A 22,695-nucleotide genomic window follows, 5' to 3' on the forward strand; every position below is an offset into this window, starting at 1 on the left:
TGATTTTGAACACCCTGCCTCTGCCTCCTGGCTTATGGGATTAGAGATGTGACCCCCTACTTGGTCTTACAAGGTGCTGGAGACTGAACTCAGAGCTTCCTGTCTGCTGTGCAGGTGCTGTGCCAGCTGAACAGCATATCCAGCCTGTGATGCATGCTTTTAAACAGTCACTCTAACTAGAATGTGGATAGCAGAGAGACGGAGTCACTAAGAAGGTCTGCAGGAGAGAAATAGTACTGAGTCAGCTAGCAGCCTTAACTGGAGTGGGAGTAGCACTCAGGGAGGGTGGAAGATACTTGAACAGAGGACAGAATTTGGCAACAACCTTAGGCTTGGGGACCCTAATTGCTCATAGATCATACATGCAAACCTTACAGGTGGAGAAACTGAGACCTGGAGGCATTCAAGGACTGGTCCACAAACTCACACAAAGAACAAACTTGACTTCCATCCAGACTCCCAGGCACAGGACCCTTCCCCACCTGACACAATGAGTATATACAAAACTGCAGGGTTCATAAAGCCCTGGATGCCAAGCCTGGCAATTTGGACCATTTCCATAGCAACTGGGAGCCATGGCAGGCTCTTGCTCTTTGGGCTGTGTGTCCTTGCCTTCTCCTGAGGACTTCCCCCCAGTGCTGTTGCTAAAATGCATAGCCAAGCTGCTTCTAGGACAACCCAGCCCTCTTGGTCATCATATATAAGGCAAAAGCACAAAGCCCAGAGAGAAAACGAGACTCACCCGAAGCCACACGGAACATTTCCTCAGTACCTCAGATTTCCCTCAGTTCCCGAATTTTTCTACACCCTGGTTAGGAAATGAGGCTAATATCATGACCTAGAAGAGAACATCTGGTTCAAAGTCATCACAAGGGAGGGTTAAATAAGATCTTGAACCTAGGTGAGCTCCCAGAGGCCTGTGCAGCAGCCAGCTAGCTGCCTGTCCTCTGTAGCTGCATTCCTGAGGGCAAGTGTGTATCCTGACTCCTTCCTTCAGCATCACTGTGCCCCATCTGTCTTTTTGGAAACCAATGCTGGGACATTTCCAGGCTGCCTTCAATTATGAGGCAATAAATATGAGATGTGCTGCACGGTGAGCGGCTGCTTGGGCCACCAGCCCCGCCTCCGCCCTCAGCAGCCTCCGCACCAAGAAGATTGGATTCTGTTTAGTTCATTTTTTATCTCTAGTCTATGTCGAATGAGAAGACACAGGCTATGGGGAGTGGAGGATTTGATCCTCTCCCCACTTACCAGTCAGCACCAAGATGGAATGTGTGATGTCCTCAGGCTAGCCTCACCCTGAGGAGCTTCTCCACCTTCACGCACCAGCCCCATGTGTATGCAGTTATAGTGCAAAGGTGCGGCTCAGGGAGCTGGCAATCGGAGTCCTAGCTTTGACCTTGCTGCTGGCCCACTTCAAGATGTTAGACCAACACCATGAACCAGCGTATGGGGCGTCCCATAAAGAACAAGACCTGTCCCAGCCCTTTGGAGATGCAGTTTACACAAAGTAAACAGGTGGCACCATGGTTGAGAGCAGACATTGACATGGGGTGTAGAGGGTATAGATTTGCCAGGCAGGACTCAGGGATGAGAAAGAGAGAATAGCAAGACAGGTACAGTGAGAGTGGCTTGAGCAAACATAGCCAGAGGGAGAAAGCCTCCTAAATGCTCTTGGGGAGCTGAAAGTATGGCTGGACATGGGGTAGATAGAAGGGAGCAGAGTTGTAAGCAGACTGTATCCCACCACCTCTGCGTTTCAGAACATGCTCCCTGACTACCTGGAAAGCCGGTTGGCAGTAGGACCAGAGAAAGAAGGTAGAAACTCCAATGAGGAAGCTGATGTGATGATTCAGAGAGAGGACTTTGTCCCAGATTTGAACAAAAAGAAATTACTGGGGCTAGAGAGATGGCTTAGCTGTTTCTGTTCCTGCAGAGACTAGTTCAACTGCCTGTAACTCTACCTCCAGGAGAACTGATGCCCTCTGTGGGCATCTGCATTCACATGCAAACACACACACACACGCACTCACACACACACTCACACACACACAGAATGCTATTATCATCAGCCTAATGAATGATGTCATCAAATATTCATTGGAATGATGATAGTTCTATATATTAATATCAATTTCTTACCCAGCTATTCTTCAAGTAACTTATTACACCCATTTTGTAAAGAAAGAAATCAAATGTTGCCCAAAGTTACTTAATCAATAAGTAATAGAGGAAAGATGTCAATAGACCCATTCATTCCTAATACCCACATCTGTTCAACTCATCTTTCTATTGGGTTCTTCTTCCTGGAAAGGAAAGCATTTTAGGAGTCTAAGAATGCACAGATTCCACCTGAGTTTTTTAATTGTTTGGATGGGGAAAGCAAAACCTGAGGAGGGAAGGATGCTATGCAGGCTGCTGACGGTGAGAGTGTGGGTGATGGGCGGTGGGTGAACAGAGAACACAGAAAAATCAGAAGGCTGGGAGGAGACACTGAGTATGGTCTTGGCAATAGAAACATAACACAGTTGGAAATTATTGGTTGATGACAGTTGTGGATATGTGAGTAGATGAGATCATTAGAGGAAGTGCAACTGTGGATGGAAGATCAAGGCTGGGAACTTGGAGCACTCCAGCCCTCAGGGGATGAAGACATAGGATAAAGACTCAGAGGGGAGCTATACGAAATCAGCCAATGAGGAATGGACTGGTCAGAAAGGTGAAAGCTAAGCTCTGTGGGGACCAGCAAGCAGGGATGAAGCAGAGGTACTCCAGTGTCCATTTGACCTTGTCAAAGTGTTCTTGGTGGGCATAGTGTCACTCAAACAGTTGGGAGAGTCTCTAACACCCTACTCATGGACTTGATTATCTCTGTGCACTAGGTGGGGGAAGCCTTTGGCCCTGCGTATCAGTGACTCCTCTCCAACCCTTTCCACAAACTGAATGGTCTGAGATTAAGAACGCCAAGAACAAATCCAAGCACGATGACACACACTTGTCATACCAGTGCTCAAGGGGCAAGTCGACCTCTGACATTTGAAGCCATTCTTGTCTGCCAACCAGAACTACATAGTGAGACCCTGTCTCAAAAAAAAAAAAAGTGCAGGAAGAAAAGAGAACGATGAGAAATGCGCGAAGATTGCTAGAAAGACATAACAGACCAAAGGGAAAAGGAGTTTTGTTCTGGTGCTATTTAAAAATAACTATATTTAATGAGAACAAAGTCACAACCGCTATCGCTGACTGTTACCCAAGCAAAGAGTGAGCATTGTGTGTACCAAGTGAAACCAAATGGTGCACTGTGCACTGTCCACTGTCCTGACAGACTGTTTTGGCTGCTGTCCCTAACCACAAACAATACTGCGGCTAGGTGTAACCATCAAGTGCATGTGAGCAGAAAAGTAAAGCTGCAGCAGACAGAGAAGGCTCAGTGGAGGTCACTGCCATGGTCAACTGGGTTAAATCATGACTCACAGTTTCTCTTCACTGCTGTTCCTCTTGATGTAAGAGTCCGTAAGACGACTAAGGCTGTGCAGCCATAAAAAGCTCATTCCAAGTTTGATTGAGAACATTTTTAGGCTATTGGAAGGGGTCATTTTCATCTTGAAAATTCAAGGGCTCCAACTCCATAAGCTTAGGGAAATTCAGGTGGAAGGGGGTGTGGGAAATGAAGGCCAGTTTAAAGAGCAGGAAGAAAGTATAGACGGAGTGAGCTGTCGTGGAGAGGAAAGAGCGAAGTTAGTGATTATAGAGTAATGTGGGGTTGAGGTCACTTGAGATGAGAAATCTGTATGCTAAGCAGCAGGTAGAGAGAAAAACAGTACCTGGAGGAAGCAGGCAGAAATGGTTCCAGTCTTGAGCTGCAGGGAGACTCTCCTTTCTGCCCATTGTACTATAGCACAGAAGTTAAGCACTCAGGGTCTGCAGCCAGGTGGGATGGCTGCGAATTGGCCCCTCCAGGGCAACTGACTTTGATGAAGTTACTTAGCACAAGGCAAGGGTTTGCCAAATAAAGATGTCTGCCCTGCAGTGTGGTTAAGACAATGAAGCTGGCCTATGCAGAAAAGCATGCGGAACAGTGCCTGGGGAGCATGACGTGCTTGATGAAGTTAGTGTCAGCGGTCAGTCAGTTAGCCATTAGCTAATTCATCTTGCACAGCTGAAGGGAAGCAGTGATCTCTGCCACTCACAGCTTTGGTGTTGAGGCAAGGATTTTGAGTCACACCACTGCATGCTAAGTTTCCATCCATCTATCTGGGAAAAGCTCCCTGTAAAGAGCAGGTTATGGGGGCTGGGGATTCAGCTTAGTCGGGAGAGTGCTTTCCTAGCGTGCATTGAGCCTTGGGTTTGAGCCCCAGCAACCACATAAGCCAGGCATGGAGGCATATGTAACTCCAGAACTCAAGAATTGAAGGAAGAAATTCAAAATCATCCTTGGCTACATAATGAGTTCAAGGCCATCCTAGGCTACATAAAACTCTGTCTCAATAAAATAAAATAAAAAAAGGGAAGCTGTGAAGAGTTCATGCTGTATGTGGTAAAGCATGGGGTCCTCCAGAATTTACTTCATGCTCCACCACACAACCGGTCCATACCCAACTCCACTTTGTCTAGAAGGCCTAGGGTGATTTTCTGTTCTTCACAATTAAGGAAATCCAAAGAAAGCCTGTGGTCATTTTTCAGATGAGAAAACAAAAGGCTTAGAGGGAAAACCACTTATAAAAAGCCATTCGGCAAACTGGTCAAGAGGCAGAGGCAGGCCTGAGATTCAAAGTCTCTGCCTCTTCTCTGTGTCCCAAGCTCTTTCAGCCCCCTTGGCACCTGAGAGTCCCTCCAAGTGGGATGGAGTCAGGTGCCAGCCGGAGGTCCCCTAGCTTCGAGAGGAGATAAACTCAAGACTGATTCTGTTGCCCTATTTCCCCCTTTAGGGCTTTTGCTGGCACTCCGGGTCTATAGTGTCCTTACACTTTCCCCATCCTACAGGGAGCCTTGGCATTCTTGTAGTCATCACCCACATCGGGTTCAGGGATCTAAGGAAGCAAGGCTCACATGAATAGGTTCTAGGTCTAAACAGGATCAGATGATTTCCTTGGAGCCTCACTACCTCCTAGTTAGGTCTGCACCATGATCTTGAAGGTTTTTCTGTGGAAACTGAGACTTGAAGCAATGCAGTCATCTATCTGCCTAAGGTCTCAAGACAATAAGGCTCCAATTGGGGGTTTCCCGTGGGACCACAGCTCCTCCCCAGTTCTCCTGTGCAGCACCATGCATTGAGCGTTGCCCCTTCTCTGAATCCTTACTGAAATCAGGAAGGGTCCCTACATTTCTGAGGCCTGCCCACCGCTCTTTCCAGAGTGGAGGCCTCTCCACAGCTGGGTGAACTCCAGGCCACTACCCACCCACCCGTCTCCCTGATAATGAAGCGCCAGCCTGCAGGTCCAGCTGCAGTGCCTTCATCATCCAATTACCGGAGCTGCTGGCACGATAAATCTTGCTCACACAGACGCAGGCAAGACTGCAGCTATTTTCATGGCCATTACTGTGCATAGGACATTGGGGCTCAGATCATTTGCTTTCCCCAACTCTCCACCTTCCCTGCTTCCTTTCATTTCTCATTGGCAGCTACCCTACCCCTTCCTGTCATCATCTGTCTCTCATTCCCCCAAGCACCTGCTCCTCCCTTCCCTAGGCTGTGGGCCAAGATCAGAAGACTCCGTGTGACCTTGGCCGAGTCATTTCACCTTTCTGGCCTTTAATTTCTTGTAATATAAAAATGGTGTCAGTGACTTTTACAGGAGTTTGTGACAATTAACTCCTCATTGGCAGTAACAAGGGTACTTGTCAGCATTCTTTGTTATTTTTTAAAAACAGTTATGTATTCATCATCAAGTATGTTTGGGAAAAATATAATATCCAGCTTGTGAGTGTCACTGCTAGGAGAACATGAAATTAATATTCACATAAAGTATTCTAAGGGAAATATTAAAAATAATCTACAGATTTAGCTAATATGGAAAGAGTGTGTGAATGAGAGAAGGGTGAGAAACCCTGAAATAACAGCCACACAATGCTTGCATTCATAACATCTGTTCTGTCCTCTACCTTGCCCTAGTTCCTGTGGAGAAGAACCCGGGCCCTCCAGAGGCAGAGGGTATATCCTGCCAGGAGGCAGAGCGGATCATCTACAGGGTGTGGGTGCACCTCAGGGCCTTTCTTCATATGAGAAATGGTTCCTGGTCTTTTACCATGCAGACCCCACGGTTGGTACTGGGACAACGGGCTCTGATAGCAGTGTCTCCCTTGGGGAACCCCAATCCACTTCTCTCTGAAGTGAACCCTGTCATAGTCAAGCAAGGCTGTTGTCTGTCATGACATTTACCCAGTAGGACTTCTCTTGAGGTCTCAGACTTGTGAATTTGCAGCAAGGGCACACAGCTAAGGACAGAAGGCCCTAAAACCACCTTTGTAAGAAGAGGCATGAAGGAGCAGCTTGGTGCACGCACGAGCACACACACACACACACACAAAGAGAGTGGGGGGGACTTGATGGATGTCAGGGGCAGCCTTGTGTGGAGGGCTGTGTGTATTCCCCGCTGGTTGTGCCTGCCAGAAGGGGCAAACCTCACCCCTTTCCATGAAGAAAGCTGACTGAACCAGGGAGTTTTCAGGCCCATCCCAGGGCTGTTACTGGACAGGAAGAGACTGGGACAATATTCTAGTAGAGATGGCTAGAGGAAGAAGTCCACTGAAGGGGCCAGGTCCAGCCATCAGAAGGGAACAAGCTGAGGAAGAGGGCAGAGGGCTCCCTCCAGGTTCACTGCCCTATAGGCAGGCATGGAGGAGCGTCACAGCAGTTTCCACAGCACCCATAACAGAATTCACAGGCCATCGTGCAACCCAATGGCTACACATAAGACAAGGCTGATTACCTTAAAAAGGCTGAGCCTTGGGTATCTGGTAAATTAGGTGGAAAACCCAGCTGCCTGCCTCTAAATACATTGGCAATACATGGATGAAGAGCTGGAAAATGCAGGGAAGCTAGCCTACCAACTCCCAGCTAACTCTAGGTCATCTTAGATGAAACCAGTGGCAGATCCAACTTCCTGTGGGTATATGTGAGCACTCACTGTTTTCAACTTGGAGACAATAAAGCTAATAAATGATGCCTCAGGGCAACTTTGAAAGTTCAGGACAGACAGACAGGCTGCAGCCTCAGGGAGTTGGGCGAAGACTGCCACCTTGTGGTTAACGTTGGTAGTGCCTTGGACAAAGCTATGCAAATGATTCATATTGCAGACTTTTGACTTGCTGGTCCAAAACAGTCTTGCCAATAATGTGTTCTGATTTCTGGGAACAGATTAATAACTAGTCTCCTTTGCAAAGACATCAATATCATAAGTTTTCTGCTCCAACCAGGTGGCTATCAAAGACTTAGAAATAGGGCCACCTTCCATTTTCCAGCAAATACCCACTTACCCATCCCTTTGCTTTCACACATATGCAAATGTATCCAACAAGCCCTGTGGCTCATACCTAGTGCCAGGACATAACCTGGTCTCTGTGCCATGCCACTGGGAAGCTCAGCCTAGGAAAGGACACAAATACAGCAACAGAGCACTTTACACGGTGGTCATGCTATGTGATTAGGGACCTGGGAGGCAAGAAGGGATGCATATCCTGATCCAGGAGCAGGGTGGGTACCCCAGTACATGGGCCCTGTCCTGGGTGGGAAAGAGGTTCTCTTAGCAGAGAAGAGGGGAGGAGGCAGTTCAGACAAAAAGAGCCATGGAGAAGCAGAAACAGCTGTTTGGGAACATCTGCCCACATATATAGAACTACTGAGAGAGATGGGGTAGAAACTGGTCCTTAACTGCCAAAATGAAGACTTCATGCTGTGTCTGTGAGGACACATTAGGTAAAGGTGCTTGCCACCCAATGCTGCAAGCCCGATGACCCGAGTTTGATCCCTGGAAACTTAGTAAAAGTGGGGGGGGGGGGGACAGAATTGACTGCACACAGTTTTCCTTAGTCTCTGTACAGGTGCTATGGTATGCACACCCACACAAACCCATCCCATGGGCAATAATAAATAAAGTAAAAAGTGAAGGAAGAAACTGTCCCATTGGCTGAGAAGCTTGCTAGTATACCGAATGGGCAGGAAAGATGACGTCACTGCAGAGGTGGGGGAGTGTGGAGACTGATGGGGCAGGGCGGACAAGACACACAAAGCCTGCAGCCTGCACCTCTGGCTTCTCCCTTGGCCCAGATCTCACTGAAGTTCTCTCAGACACAAACAAGAGACCTCTCATGGCCTCGTGCTCAGGGACAGACACAAGGGCCCCTATCCCTCCAGAGACAAGAGCAGGTCTGGGCGGGGAGTGCAGAATCAGCTCCCCATGTCTCTACCCGGCATGCCATGCTCACTCAGAGGTGGAAGGGCAGGTCTAGAGCTAACACACTGCTTAAGTCCTAAAAATCAAAGGAGAATGAAGACAGAGGGAAGAGAGAAAAGGGAAGAGCTGGAACTATAATTAAGACTTAAGAACCTTTCCTTCTTGAGATGGAGCGAGCACCTGGTTGGTAAAGTGCTTGCCCTACAATCACAGAGTCCAGAAGACCAAAGTTCAATCCCCCAGAATGCTCAAAGGGGGTGGGGGCCAGAACTGTGTATGCCCGAGATCTCAGCACTGGGGTGACAGATGCGGAAGGAACCCTGGAGCTCACAGGCCACTCAATCCAGACAGTCAGCAAATTCCAGGTCCAGTGAGAAATTCTGTCTCAAAAATTAAGGTGGAGAGCTATTGAGGAAGACACCTAGTAGCGTGCATGCGAGTGCGCGCGCGCGCGCGCACACACACACACACACACACACACCTCTGCTCTCCTCCCAGCTTCCTCTTGGTTCCCAGCATCTCTAATCTCACCGTTTGCTCTGTCTGATAAGGTTCTGTCACTGAAGTGTTTCCTTCCATCCCTTGAAGTTTTGTCATAGAAAAATTACTTTAATGATCCCTGCCTTCTGGCCACGGGGGTCACAATCAAGCCCAGAGGACTCTTTTAAATGTGGTCTAGGGTCCTCTACATTTAAGCGGATGTATCCCATGCCCTACCTGGATGAGCAGGCTCAGCCTGACACACAAAGCCTCCTTTGGTCCCAGCCTCCCACAAAGAAACTTTCCAACCTTGATGTCTTAGGCAGCTGTGGTGGTTTGAAAGAAAATGGCTGCCAAAGAGAGTGACACTTTTAGGAGGTGTGGCCTTGTTGGAGGAAGTTGTCACCGTGGGGGTGGGCTTTGGGGCCTCTTTTGCTACTCTCAGAGTGATAGCCAACTTCACATTGCCTCTGAGTCAGGAAGTAAGGACTCTCAGTCCCGGCACCGCATCTGCCTACATTCTGCCATGTTCCCTCCATGATGATAATGGTGCTCAGGAGGCTGGGTTTTGTGCTTCACTTTGTTAGAATAGTGGATTATAATTGGATTTACCATATTTCAAATACTACCTACAGTGTGTGGAACATTCAAAGGACCAGGATCAAATTTGCTAGTAATTAAATGTTTAATGTATCTTAATAAACCTTTAGATGAGTTAAATAAGTTGAACCACCAAGGCTTGTAGATTTGAGTATTCCCCTCAAGCCCACAGGCCCAACATGGAGCAACCTAACAAATATGTAAAAATAAAATAAGCCAGATTTCTTACTTTAGATGATTATGTAAACAATGATTGTAACAATTATGTAAACAATGATTGAAAAGGTAAGTTAGTATTCTCTGGATGATACTTTTGTCCTTGGGAGTCTCAGCATTATGAAAATTGCTATGCCTACTGGAAGCCTTTCCAAACATGAATTCCAGAAAGCACATGGATCGCTGAAAGAAGGTGAAGAGTTGTGTTGAAATAGTTGGTCAAACCCAGTAGTGCCATGAGCATCCCTGGCCCTATTTCCTTCCCACTGATTAAACAACAACGTATAAGCCAGGTGGTGGCGGCACATGACTTTAAACATAGGACTTGGGAGGCAGACACAGGCAGATCTCTGTGGGTTCGAGGCCACCCTGGTCTACAAAGAAGGTTCCAGAAAGCCAGGACTGCTACACAGAGAAACCCTGTCTTCAAAAACCAAAAAAAGCTATCAGTCTGGGGTCCATGAGCTCCCCCTTGGTCAGCTGTCTCAGTGGGTTTCTGCAGCCCAGTCTTGACCCCTTTGCTCATCACTCCTCCCTCTCTGCAACTGGATTCCAGGAGTACAGCTCAATGTTTAGTTGTGGGTGTCTGTTTCTGTTTCCATCAGCTACTGGATGCAGGATCATCCCAGACTCCCTGAACATGGGTCTCAGTTAGAAGGCCTGGAAAGTCTATGGGACCTCTGACAGTGGAACCAGGATGTATCCCTGGTGCACGAAAGGACTTCAGGAGCATATTCCCCATGGAGAGATACTTCCTTTGCTTAGAGCACTAGGGAGGGTTAAGGCCCTACCCCAAATGACTTGACATATTTTGATGATCCCTCCTGGAGGGCCTCACCCTCCATGAAGATATATTTTACTATGTTAAGGTTAAAACCCTTCTTTTTATTTAGACAGAAAAGAGGAGATGATGGGAGATGTCATTCTGTATATGTTTCTCATACTGGTTAATAATAAAGCACTGTTGGCCAATAGGAAAGGAAGATAGGAGGGACTAGGAGACAAGGAGGAAATAGGAAGTAGGAAGGAGGAGTCAAGATGGAGAGTCTGGAGAGAGCTGGATGCCAGCCGCCTCCCCGGTAAGAGAAGTACATAGATCAGCAGAAATGGGTTAATAATTAAGGCAGAGCTAGCCGATAAGAAACAAGTAACCAGGCCAACAGTATTGTATCAAATACAGAGTCTCTGCGTATTATTTGGGGCTGGCGGCGTGGCGGCGGGACCAGACCAGCGGCGGCGGGCGGAAAAACCATACACGTTACAATGAAGAGTGGATGGGGAATGGGTCTGGGGGAGTGGTTGGGTGGGCATGGGAGGATGGGAGGGAGAAGGAACTGGGATTGATATCTAAAAGGAAAAAAATCCAAAAACAGCAACAAGAAAGTATGAAAACATAAGAGTATTAAAACTAAAAGTTCTCATGAAAAGAATGACCTCAAATTTATTTTTTGAAAAAATGTTGACTATGAACTATTAATAGATATTAAGATGATGAACATTTCATATCATTAATCACTGGAATGAAGATCTTTTAGCATCTTTATTGGTTCTAAGTCAGTGGTTCTACACCTTCCCAGTACTGCCACCCTTTAATACAGTTCCTGGTGTTGTGGTGACCCCGCCCCACCATAAAATTAAGTTCATTGCAACTTCAGAACTGTAATTTTTCTACCATTATGGAATTGTAATGTAAATATCTGCATTTTCTGATAGTATTGGGCAACCTCTGTGAAAGGGTCATTTGACCCCAAGGGGTCCCGATCTACAGTTTGAGAACCTCTGTTCTAAATGATAGTAATGTTTGTGGTAAAGTGATGGCATCACAGAGCAAAGCAAGACACACTCAGAACATCATGAGCTCAGCATCTCCCTTGGAATCCTGGAGAAATCCAGTCATGGGAAATTCAATCAGGGGCAAAAGGGAAATACCAATGAAATGAGAACCCCACACATCAGCTTGGCTTTAGGCTTGGGACATCGCACAAGGCAAGTCCAGGCTCAACCTAGATAAAAGTCCAGCTCCAGGGAGCATTGTAACGGACCTGGAATCAGGCTAGCACACACAGCTTTCAGGTGACCAATCAGCAGGTTTTGAATGTGGGAGGACCTGGAAAGGGGTGGATGCAGCTAAAGCAAGCCAAGAATCTCTGACTCATTCATTCATTCATTCTTCAGCCTATCTTTTTTTGCTGCTGGGGACAAAGGACAAAGACAGGGATCAGACAGCTTTTACCTTCAGGGAATTCAGAATGTGGTAGGAAAACCACATTATAGATAAGTAATCATGATTCAGTGTTCAAAAGGGAAAAGGGTTCCTCCACACCACATAGCAAAGGTCTAGAGGACACAGCAGTTATAACCTGGCAGCCCACCAAAGGACCAATGGGAGGCTCAGAATGTGGCTTGGGCTGCACTGACAGATGACACAACCCTCTGGAAAAGAGTAATCAGCTTAACAGGGCCGATGGAGATCACCAATCCTTCAGCCTCGGTTTGACCTCTGTGGGTTCTCAGGTTCTCTCCGAGGCTTCATGACATCCTCTGGCACTCTGAGGAGAGGCTCACAACCAAAAGATATGGGTTCAAATGCAGTGCCAGACAACACGAAGCTTCAGTGACTCTTAAGAAATATGAGTAGAGCCAGGAGAGTGGACAGGAGGCCCATTCTCTGGAACTCCTATGGTGGGTTACTGTGCTGTACTGCTCCATTCTAAAGGCCTCAGGGGCCAATTGGGATGCTCTGAAGGAAAAAAGATCAAAGCCTGCATGGGCTTCTCCTCACACATAGACTTCTGGTCCCCTTTCTTCTTTATTTTCCTTCACAGGTACCCTGTCGTCTCTACTCTGCCAATCTGAAGACAGCTAAAGGCTTCAGCAATTGTTACCACAGCAGGAGATAGGTCCCAGGGCCCTGAAAACTTTATGTGACTAGCAGAGCTGTGGTGCCCACAGTTGTCTTTGTTGCTTAGGTGAAACACGAACAAGCTAAGACTGCTGAATGGTTCAAGTTGGACCTCCTCCACAGGCTGAGCCACAGGCCTGTGCAGGTCTCCCTGCCCTCCTGCCAGCTTCAGGACAACAGCTTCGACCCAATTCCTCCCCTACAGCACCTCTCGAGCCAGGACCTCACACCTGCATCTCTTCCTAAAACACAGGGTCTTACATCTGCCGTTCTTGTGCTTCCCAGCTGCTGTCACCCACTCTGTTCTCTAGTCTCCATCTTGGACTTCCTGTGTCGCTAATATGTCACTAACATGTGCCATATCCCAGTTAAGGAATTTACAGCTAGTCACCAAGTAGATGCAAACACAAAGGGGGGATGGGGAGGGAAAGAAGGCCAGTGAGAGAAGTGGCATTCAGGTTGGTGAGTGACTAAGTCCCTTCCTTGACTCCCTTTTTGGACATTCCCACATAATTACAGTTTTCCATGCTTTATCTGCAGCCACACAATTTAGCCGCTGTGCCTGCCCTAATCTAGTGTACTGTGCGGAAAGCTGGGCTCCACAGTGCACTCCTACCTCTCAGGTGGGTGCTTTTCTTTTCGCCCTCTCCCCAACTGCCCGTTACCACCTATTCTGTTCACCCTTAGGCCCTGGCTGCTCTTTACTCCCCACCTGGAGAGAGGTCTTCCCTGACAGTGAGTGGGCTTCACATAAGAGTGAAGGAAAGCATGCATGCATTCATTACCTTCACCTCAGCCTGGAAGGTCTGCACACCAGGCTGCCTTACAACCATCCTTTAGTAAACAATAGAGAGCCACAAAGGGACTTGAGCCAAGGGACAAAAGAACTGTGTATCGGTGTTTTGTGTGTGTGTGTGTGTGTGTGTGTGTGTGTGTGTGTGTGTGTGTGTGTGTTTCATGCAGTACCTACAGAGGCCAGTGGAGGGGATTGGATCCTCTGGAACTGGAGTTATAGACAGTTGTGAGTTGCCATGTAGGTGCTGGGAACAGAACCCAGGTCCTCTAGAATAGCAGCCTGTGCTCTTAACCACCAAGCCATCTTTCAGTCCCCTCAGATTCATCTTTAATGGAGGTAATGGTATCAAAAGCAATATGCACCATTATCAAGGGCAGCTGAATGTGGTTCCTCATTTTCCTCGCTGGGAAATGTTGTCTGGAGGAGGAAGGGGAAGCTGAACACAGCATCCATGCTGGGGAAAGCAGCAACCTCACATTCTGCTCTCAGTTCTTCCAAGGTAGAGAACTTGCAGAGCTCTGGGCATGATTAGAAGGATAAGGACAGTTTTCTTATTAAAAATAGAACAATGCAGATCTTTCTTCTGGCCAAAGCACCTATATGTCACCTCATACTCAGGTGAGCAGTGAGTCATTTGAAAAGATAAGTCTCTGACTTTCTCTCAAGATCAGAATCCAGGGTTTGTGGGACAGGAAGGGAGCACTCAGACTTTCTTCTCAATGGAAAGACAAAAAAAAAAAAAAATCACAAACCAACCTTCTCATTTAACAAATGGAGACCTGAAGTCAGAGTTCAGGGGATACTTCCACAGACCTAAAGCAAGCCAGCAGAGCCAAAACCACACCATGGTCCCCACACTCCTGCTTCAACAGCCTTATTGCTGTGTAAGATAAGGCACGATCTTCTCTAGGCTCGTTGGAAAGGGAAAAGTGAAAAAATGCAAGGAGCAAAGTATTAGTTTTTGGATTTTCTGTAGACATCAGTGACCCGTGTTTCCCTTCTGTGGAAAGTTGGGTCCTCACCCATCAGTCTTGATTTGGCTCAGAACCTCTTGGTCTGAAAACAGACGGAAGGCAATCTGTTCACACTCATGCTTCTGCCCACACTCAAACAAACATGCAAATAAGCCCTGCTCTTCCACAACAGCCAGATCAGAGTAGCCACAGGGCCCACAGTGCAAGATCCAGGGGCGGGACCAGCAGGTCACCTTCAAGGGGTTGTGGTTGTAGTAGATTCCCAGGTTAACTCTCTGCTTCTTGCTAGTTGGATGTGAGTACAAGAGCCATGTTTCTGATGGTGTTCCATCTCCTTCCTCCCGCTCCAGAAAACTGTCCAGCAGAGGGCTTTTCTGAGTAGTGGGAGCAGCTTTACCACTTGGGTCATGTGAGAATGGCATCTTCAGGGGCTGGAAGCTCACTATACTGCCTTGGCAGCCATAACGGGGCTCACAGAGTTGTGTGTTCAGGATTGGTTTCTGAAAGCAGTCACCGTAATCAGTGCTGTAAGACTCTGCTCGGAATCTGTTTGGTGTCCGGGCATTGCAGTACAGCACAAGGTTACCAGCCTTCCCGGTCACTTCTGCCACTTGGCACTCCCCTGTCACCTGGGGCCCAATGAGCTTGCCATGGTGCCATGTGACTCCTAAGTCATCACTGTAAATCATCAGGGAATGGGGCTTGACTGAACACGGGAAGCAGAGGAACCAGCGTGAGAAGTAGTAGGCATAGGCGGGAATGATCAGCCTCCCTGACTGCAGCTGGATGCCATGGCCTGGGCCCACAGCAAACGTGGCCCAGTGCTTCACCTCTGAGCCAATGACCTCCTCGGTCAAGTCCTTCACTTCACCCCACGAGCACCCAGCGTCCTGACTGCACAGGAAGCAGAGACGGGCGGCATTCTTGCCTGACATAATCTGTCGATGCTCAGTAACATGGTTCCGCACACAGATGAAAAACAGGAATACATGGCCAGTACTCTGCTCCCACACAGGGCAGGGGTTCATGGTCCGATGCCCAGGCAATGTGGCTTCCATCAGTGGCTGCAGGGGTCCCCACTAGTCAAGGGGAAGAGAAAGAGATCATGGGTTGTTAGTAGGAAGACACAAGGCTCATTAAAAGCATCAGCTCTTTTTACAGACAATATATGACACTGAAGTGGACAGAATCTTGAAGGCTCAAATAATCACAACATTTTCAACTATTACAAGGTGGCTTTAAATCTGAAGGAAAGATAATGCTAGATATTGTAAAAAGATGTACTTTCTCAAGAATGTTCTTCATTGCTTCATCTGGACATCCAAATCAACCTTCAGGACCCAACTCCAATGTCACCTCCTTTGGGAAGCCTTCCTTGGAACCACTCATCTAACAAGGTATAGCAGCTTGTATGACACTATGCATATTTTTAGTAGCTGTCTCCCCTTTTATACTATGTGCCTTTTGGACAATACCCAAATTATATGCATTTGTATCTCCACTGTCTGCCACACATGACAGCAGCCAATGACATTTTATATAAAAAAAACTAAATAAATAAAAAGAAAGGAAGGAAGGAAGGAAGGAAGGAAGGAAGAAAGGGGTCCGTGAGACCACTCATAGTGAAAATGCTTGGCACCAAGCCTGATGACCTGAGTTGGGTCTCTGCCTGTCCTAGAACTCTGGGGCTCTGTCAGCCACAGGGCTGGGCCTCTGTAGAGTCTGACCTGGCAAGCTACAGAGAAGATCTAATGACATACAATAAAAAACAGGGGCTGGAGAGTCCTCAAAGTACAAACTCCTCAGAAGGAAACCAGTGTCGTCCAAAGCAAGGATGGGGCTCAGCAGAGTCACCTCTGCACTGTGACAGAGCAGAGCACCCACTCTGAGTATGAAGCTCAGGCAGTGAGAAGCAGAGATGAAGTGTTCAGGAAAGCTGAACTCAAGGTGTTCCCTTCCCTGGGTGAACGCCTAGCAGGGCACAGAAACAAAACACAGGCCATATAGGGTCTGAATGCACCACAGAGGCCTCGGGAGCTCGAGCTTGAGTTTGAAGTATGTTTCTGCTGCTAGATTATAGATGCATGACTTACAGCAAATGACAGGCTCTTTGAGCCCAGTTCCCCCCATGTGCTAAACATGACTGACAACAGTGCCTAGGATACAGGATGGCTGTGAAAATCCAATGGATCCCTGGCACAAAATGACTCAGTAAAATTCAGTTTTATTCTTTTCCCCTGAGCTCACCACACAGAGTTTTGCTGGGAAAGGGGGTAGGGGTGGGGAGACAGACCTGGAAGTGCATTCAGCTCTGAGGAGAGACGAAGACTAGGATGAGTCACCTGTACAAAGTGGCCCTTCATCACTCCTCGCCTGAGCACCAGATAGAGAGCATCTACGTCTTTGCTTGTGGAGCGCTTCTCTGCAAAGGCCAGGAAGGTGTGGCTGGGAGGAATGTAGAGCAGCGCTGGGATCCGGTAGGTGATCCCTTTCTGGTCTTCCTGCTGGAACAGAGTGCTGCTGAGGGAGCAGGATGACACTTCTTCCATGACTTCTGCAAGGACAGCAAACAGTTCAGTGGGTGTCTGCATACAACTTCATTGCTGAGGGCACACGAGAGCTGTGCATGTTCTTAAATGTCCACTTTGCCATGTAAAGAGTACATCAGGGCCTCAGCAGCCCAAAGCAAATAATATGCACCCTCATTCAACAAATCTCCTCTCCAGACATGTTCATTTCTTGGCTTAGTGTTCCTGGGTTATTCAGATACTATAAACCAAACCCAGTTGAGTAACATTGTGATTAACAATTCTCAAGGCAAGCTCTGTCCCTCTCCTGAAGGCCAGGAGAAAGGGCAATCTTCTGACTCATCTGTCAGTAAGGTTTCACCCCTAGATCACCCTAAGAAGGGTACACACAACAGAGGGTGTAGACTCTCAAGGGGTGTGTCTTGGTGGTATGAGCTCTAGCCCAGGAGGAACCTGCAGCTTTGGCAGCTGTGACAAGTGTATTAAAAGCTCAAGGGGTTTGCTACTGTGGCTTTGGGTTTGCTGTTATTTCCAGGCTCCTGGAGATTACATTCTTGCAAATTCAGCCAAATGGGTCTTTGTGGTATTCTAGCTGCCATTTGCCAGGCTAGCAGGTTTGTGATAACACTGACATTGGAAGCCTTTAGAAACTCTTTGAAAGTGCCAGAAGTCCCACTTCTCAGAGGCCACAGAAGGGACACAGGCCGAACAGACAAAAATAGGCTTAGGATTTAATTTTCTTTCAAATTATCTGCCACCCAAGGCCCGTCTTACAAATAATTTATATAAATAATAAATAAATAGCAGCCCATAAGAGCTAGGCCAATGAGTCCCTCTTTGTTTATTCAGCAAACATTTCTCAGTGCCTACATACATCAGGCCCTTACATCAGTATTGAGGAGCCACCCGTTTTCAAGCTGAGAGCAACTGAAGGAGAGAAGCCAATATGTACACAGAGATAAACACAGAGAGCTACATGCTATCTTAGAAATAAACACAAGAGCAAGCAGGGAAACAGAAAGGGCTCACCTGTGCAGATCAATGCCCCCAAAAGGGACTTTTTGAGAAGATGATAACTGGCCAAGCTAGCTACCTGTTCTTCCTGGAACAGTCTTCCTCAGACAGCCACACAAGCCCTACCTTACCTCCTTCAGCTCTGTCCAAACATCATCCACTCCTCACCTCCTGCTGCTTCAGCTGTGTTCAGATTTCATCCAATGGATGAGCTGTTACCTGACAGGGCCCTTGCTGCCCCAGGGCCCTGTTCCCTGATTGTTTCTCCACAGGACTTAGCACTGTATTAGACATATACAATACATGCTACAAAGTAAAAGCGCCATTGTGTCAGGTGCCAGCTCCCCAAAATGGTAGTCTGCACTCAGTTCAGGCTGGACTTTGAGCAGGGAAACCCTTGGCATTCCTCAGAAACCTTGTAAAGTCCCCACAGCCTCAAAGGAGCCTCCAGCGGATCAGAGGCCCCATAGTAGTTCCCAGGCTGTTCCAACTAACCTGCCCTCCTCTCACCACAATGCAACTGCTTATAACTGGCAGGACTTTCCACCTGCTCCCACAGCCCTGGAAAATGCCAGTCTCCTTCTCTCCCTGCCTTTTCTCTTTGCTCACCTCTCTGTCCCCAAGAGGCAGCCACCATGGCTAGATTTTCCCCCCAGAAGCTTCTGGCTATTCTACCTCTTATCTACAATAAAAATCCTTCCCCCTAACCATGAAGTGATCATCTCAGTGGTTTACACATAGGGCTATATCTTCTCACCTAGAGCCAAGCCTGTTTTGTGATCAGCACCAGACAAGTTTTGCTGGATAAATAAATGCATGAATAAATGAACCGGAATATAAAGAGTATAGACTGGGTTAGCCAAGTGATGGGGTAAGAAGCAGCACCGGTGGTTGCAAAGCCTATAGGTAACAGGAAACAGCTTTCGGTAGGATAGTGTGACTGTGATGAGCTGGAATGCAAAACCTATGAGCAAAGACAGGAATAAAGGGCCCAGCAGAGCCAAATCTGACAGGTTTTATCACCTTATTGGGGTGTCTGATAGAAATGGCATCACGAGTTTAGACCAGTCTCAGGCAGCATTCTGGGTAATGAGATGTGGGTAATGTTGCACTTTGTCAGTCCATCTACGACCTTCAAGCGGAACAAGAGAAACTCCCAACACATATGCATGACTCAGTCACTAACTTGGGAGAACTGTGAGGCTCACTATTGTGAGAAGAGAGGGGGAAGTGGTCTCAGAGTCAGAAGAAACGCTGCCCTTCCATCCAGTAAGCAAAAGGCTGTGTGGACTGTCTTGCTGCATGTCGTTAGAGCACACCTGTGTTCCCTGTTCAGGCTCTCTCCTTCCATGCACCATTGGGCTTTACTCCAAGTCCATTTCTCTCCTGAGTCACAGTGCTGGCAACACTTAACAAAAGATTTGGCTTAGACCACTACAGATTCTTGGGCATATATTTCACTTCTCTATTGTTTTGGGATCCTTATCTGTAAAATGAATTAAATTCTATATAAAAAGAATGGAAGAACTGGGATGTGGTGGCACTCGCTTTTAATCCCAGCACTCAGGAGGCAGAGGCAGTTAGATCTCTGTGAGTCTGAGGCCAGCTTGGTCTACAGAGCGAGTTCCAGGACAAGCTTCTAAGCTACACAGAGAAATACTGTCTCAAAAAAAAAAAAAAAAGATGAAAGAGCCTTAAATAACCATTATAAGGCCTATTGCATGAATAGGAGCACAGATACATGGCAGTCAATATAAATCATTACATTAAAAACACAACAAAAAAACAACAAAACAAAACAATGGCCTTGAACCTGTTATCCTCGAGCCTCAGTCTCCTGAGTGTCAGGATTCCAGGTGAAAGATTTTTAGTTTGCAGAGCAAGGATGTGGGAAAGGGGCAAACGGAATATAGAAAATTATAAAGAATGGACATTGACATGGGAGGAAAGGACAGAAATTATGAGAACAAGAAAGGTTACTGTATTGATGGTGCTAGTGGTCATGCTAGACTGATCTTGTGAAATAGGGCTAGGTACTGAATCATCAAACCTTTGTGGAATAACTGAAGGCTCTAAATGTACAGCCAAGAGAAAGCCAGAGTGTGAAAAAAGTTTCTCACAGGTCTTGGCCCAAAACAAGAAAATAGGCCCCCAACCCTGGAACAAATGATTCCAGATGAACAGCCCTGTCTGTGTCACTCCTGGCCAATGGACAGTCTGGAGACTTTCCAAGTCATTCTATGATTTATCCTTTGAATAAGAACAGGTCATACCTGGGTGATCTCTCAAACATGAGATCATACTTTGTAATCAATCTCCTTGTGCCCCATTCATGTATGCTGATTGCGGCCTTTCTCTATAAAAAGGAGCCTGAACCCTTTGGGGGGGGGTGTGCAGCTTTCCCCGAGATTGCTTTCACCCGAGTGCACTCGTTCAATAAACACCTCTTGCTTGTTGCATCTCCTGGTTTTGGTGTTTGTGTCACGGGGCTCTCCCACTGGCCCATCAGGACCCCGGAATTAGGGTCCAACACAGGTCTGTGTCACCATGCCAAACAGGGTGTATTATTCCTGAATCCTGAAACTAATATATGACTGTACTATATGCACTACAAAACATGTAATAATAAATAGACTGTATATGTGAAGGGGTCCTGTAAGCAATGCAGCTCCGATGGAAAGGCATCCAGGCAATCAGAGCCAAGGAATACCACAAAGTCACTGTAAGCACAGAAGTTTACAGCCCTGCTTCAGGGAAAGGCTTTCCCAATGCAAGTATGACAACTCTGCTCCAGCAAAGGAGGGCTTCCCCAACCAACTTGTCACAGCTCTGCTCCCCTCTGCTCTGGAGAAGTGTTAGAGCTCTGCTTAGGTCCCCTAGAGTGTAATAACTCTTCTTGGATAAGGGAAAGAGCATCTCACACCACACAACAAACCTCACTCGAGGTTTATTGGAAACGAAGAATCCAGGAGGGTGGCTGCCTGTGGTCAGAAACAGCAGCAAACTGAACAGGACATAGAGCTTATATAGGGTTTCTTGGGGGTTGGGTAGCTAGGGATTGGTGGGATTCTGCAGCCTGGCCTGACTCTGAGGCAAGCTCAGGGATTAGTGGGATTTCAAACCCTGGTCCTGGGGTCAAGTCAGGGTGAGGTCTCAGGTCTAGTCAGGTGCAGGTTGTTTTTCCTTGGCCCTTTTCACCTTACAGGTCCCACAAAATTATAATAGTGTTGAAAAATTCCCATTGCCCAGAGACATCTTAGTCATCAGTGTCACAGCCCTGACATATTACTCACATGTTTGTGGTGATGCCAGCCAGGCAAAAATATAACACAGTTGTGTACAGTTCATAAAACTTGAAATGACAATAAGCTACATCGCTGCCTTGAACATTCATTGTACTATACTTTCTGTCATTATCTTGGAGTACACAGCTAATTGCTAACTGTGGAAAAGCATGTTATGTCAGCTGGCAGCATATTTCATATAACCTAGCCATTCTGTGGCCTGTACCGAAATGATGTGCATATACACTAATGGTGTTCTCACAAGAAAATCACACAAATGGTGGCTTTCCCAGTACAAAGCCACATCCTTAAGCGTTTGCATTAGACTATCAATTACAACTCCTCCTTTTAGTATTTGGGCTGGTCTTGAACTTGTGATTCTCATGCCCTAGCCATGGCTGGCTCTCATTTGTTAAAGGTGAATACTGTGTACTTACAAGGACCATGCAAGGGTGCTTTATAAACTTTAAGGCACTCTACAAATAGATGTCTCTAATTATTATGGATGCTTTCCTTTTCACAATTGACTTTTGGTTCTGCCACCACCTCAACAATTAAATAGTCATTCATTTTCATTAATTATGAGTATGCTAATAATATTAATGACAGCGGTAACACTGCCTGACACTGACACCTAAATGATTCACCCAATCTATGTGCTGAGAATTGGGGACGGAGAAGAACCATGCACAGGTCTGTCTGCTTTGGAATTGTTTGCTTTAGCAGAGAATTCTAAGTATTAATTGCTGTTCCATACTCTGCCCTCCCAACAAAGTCCTCTCTGCTCTCTTTCTCAGGGAGAGAGACAGTACAGTGTAGCACGACTTCAGCAGCATTGTTTGAGGAGGGAAATTTAGGTGAGGCCGCCTAGTCTCAGCTCCCACCTCGGGACCTTTATGGCCGCCCACAACTTACTCTGTATTAAGAAGGCTTTTCCTAGGCTCGGTTCCTGCTTCGTTTCCACTCTTAAAAACTACTTAAGTTTGGCTTCATATTGAAGAAATCAAATACAGAACGGCCCAGAACACTTTCCGCCAGTGAGGTCCTAGCTCACAGTCGGACTCAGTATTCCTTCCTGACACAGATTCCCAAGTCCCGGGCCGCATTCGGGGTGACCCCCACCCAGCTCACCGGCTCCAGCGTCTCTCCGGGCTCTCCCTGGGGTCTCGGAGGAGGGCCCGCAACAGGGCTGGGGCAATGAAGACAGGGAAGCGGAGACGGAAACCGCGAACGCGGAGACAGACCCCGAGACCTCAGAGAAGGTGCTGGCAGGAAAGAAACCGAGACCGCGCAGTGCTGAAGTGGCGCGAAGCGCAGGGGGGCTGGCGCCCCGGGACTTGGGCAGGCAGCAGCCGGTGTCACTCTCCCTGGCCGGGCCACGCCCCTCACCTCGCAGTGCCCGCCCTGCTTTCTTGTGAATGCTCTTATCTGTCGGTTGGTCTGTGGAAGGTATCACCTCCTAAAACTTCCCCGGACAGCCTAATTGTCGAGCAAAGGTTCCGGGCCTC

At 47.3% G+C, this 22,695-nt stretch overlaps 1 protein-coding gene across 1 annotated transcript; it reads right to left on the reverse strand.

Annotated features, from left to right (window-relative positions):
- Positions 1-14,341: 14,341 nt before the first annotated feature.
- Neu3 (neuraminidase 3) lies at positions 14,342-22,467 on the reverse strand. The gene is made up of 3 exons (XM_051192346.1): positions 22,319-22,467; positions 16,704-16,915; positions 14,342-15,440 (listed from the first exon to the last, which is right to left on the reverse strand). The coding sequence occupies exons 2-3, from the start codon at positions 16,908-16,910 to the stop codon at positions 14,406-14,408; spliced, it is 1,242 nt and encodes a 413-aa protein (XP_051048303.1). The 5' UTR covers positions 16,911-16,915; positions 22,319-22,467; the 3' UTR covers positions 14,342-14,405.
- Positions 22,468-22,695: the final 228 nt, after the last annotated feature.

The sequence above is a fragment of the Phodopus roborovskii genome, unplaced genomic scaffold (genome assembly GCF_943737965.1).
Source record: "Phodopus roborovskii unplaced genomic scaffold, PHOROB, whole genome shotgun sequence".
Classification (NCBI taxonomy): domain Eukaryota; kingdom Metazoa; phylum Chordata; class Mammalia; order Rodentia; family Cricetidae; genus Phodopus; species Phodopus roborovskii.

Coding starts and splice junctions, on each gene's coding strand:
- Neu3 (XM_051192346.1), bottom strand. CDS start 16,910: ATGGAAGAAGTGTCATCCTGCTCCCTCAGCAGCACTCTGTTCCAGCAG. Junction 15,441..16,703: donor TGAAGGGCCACTTTGTACAG/GTGACTCATCCT, acceptor CCCCTTGACTAG/TGGGGACCCCTGCAGCCACT.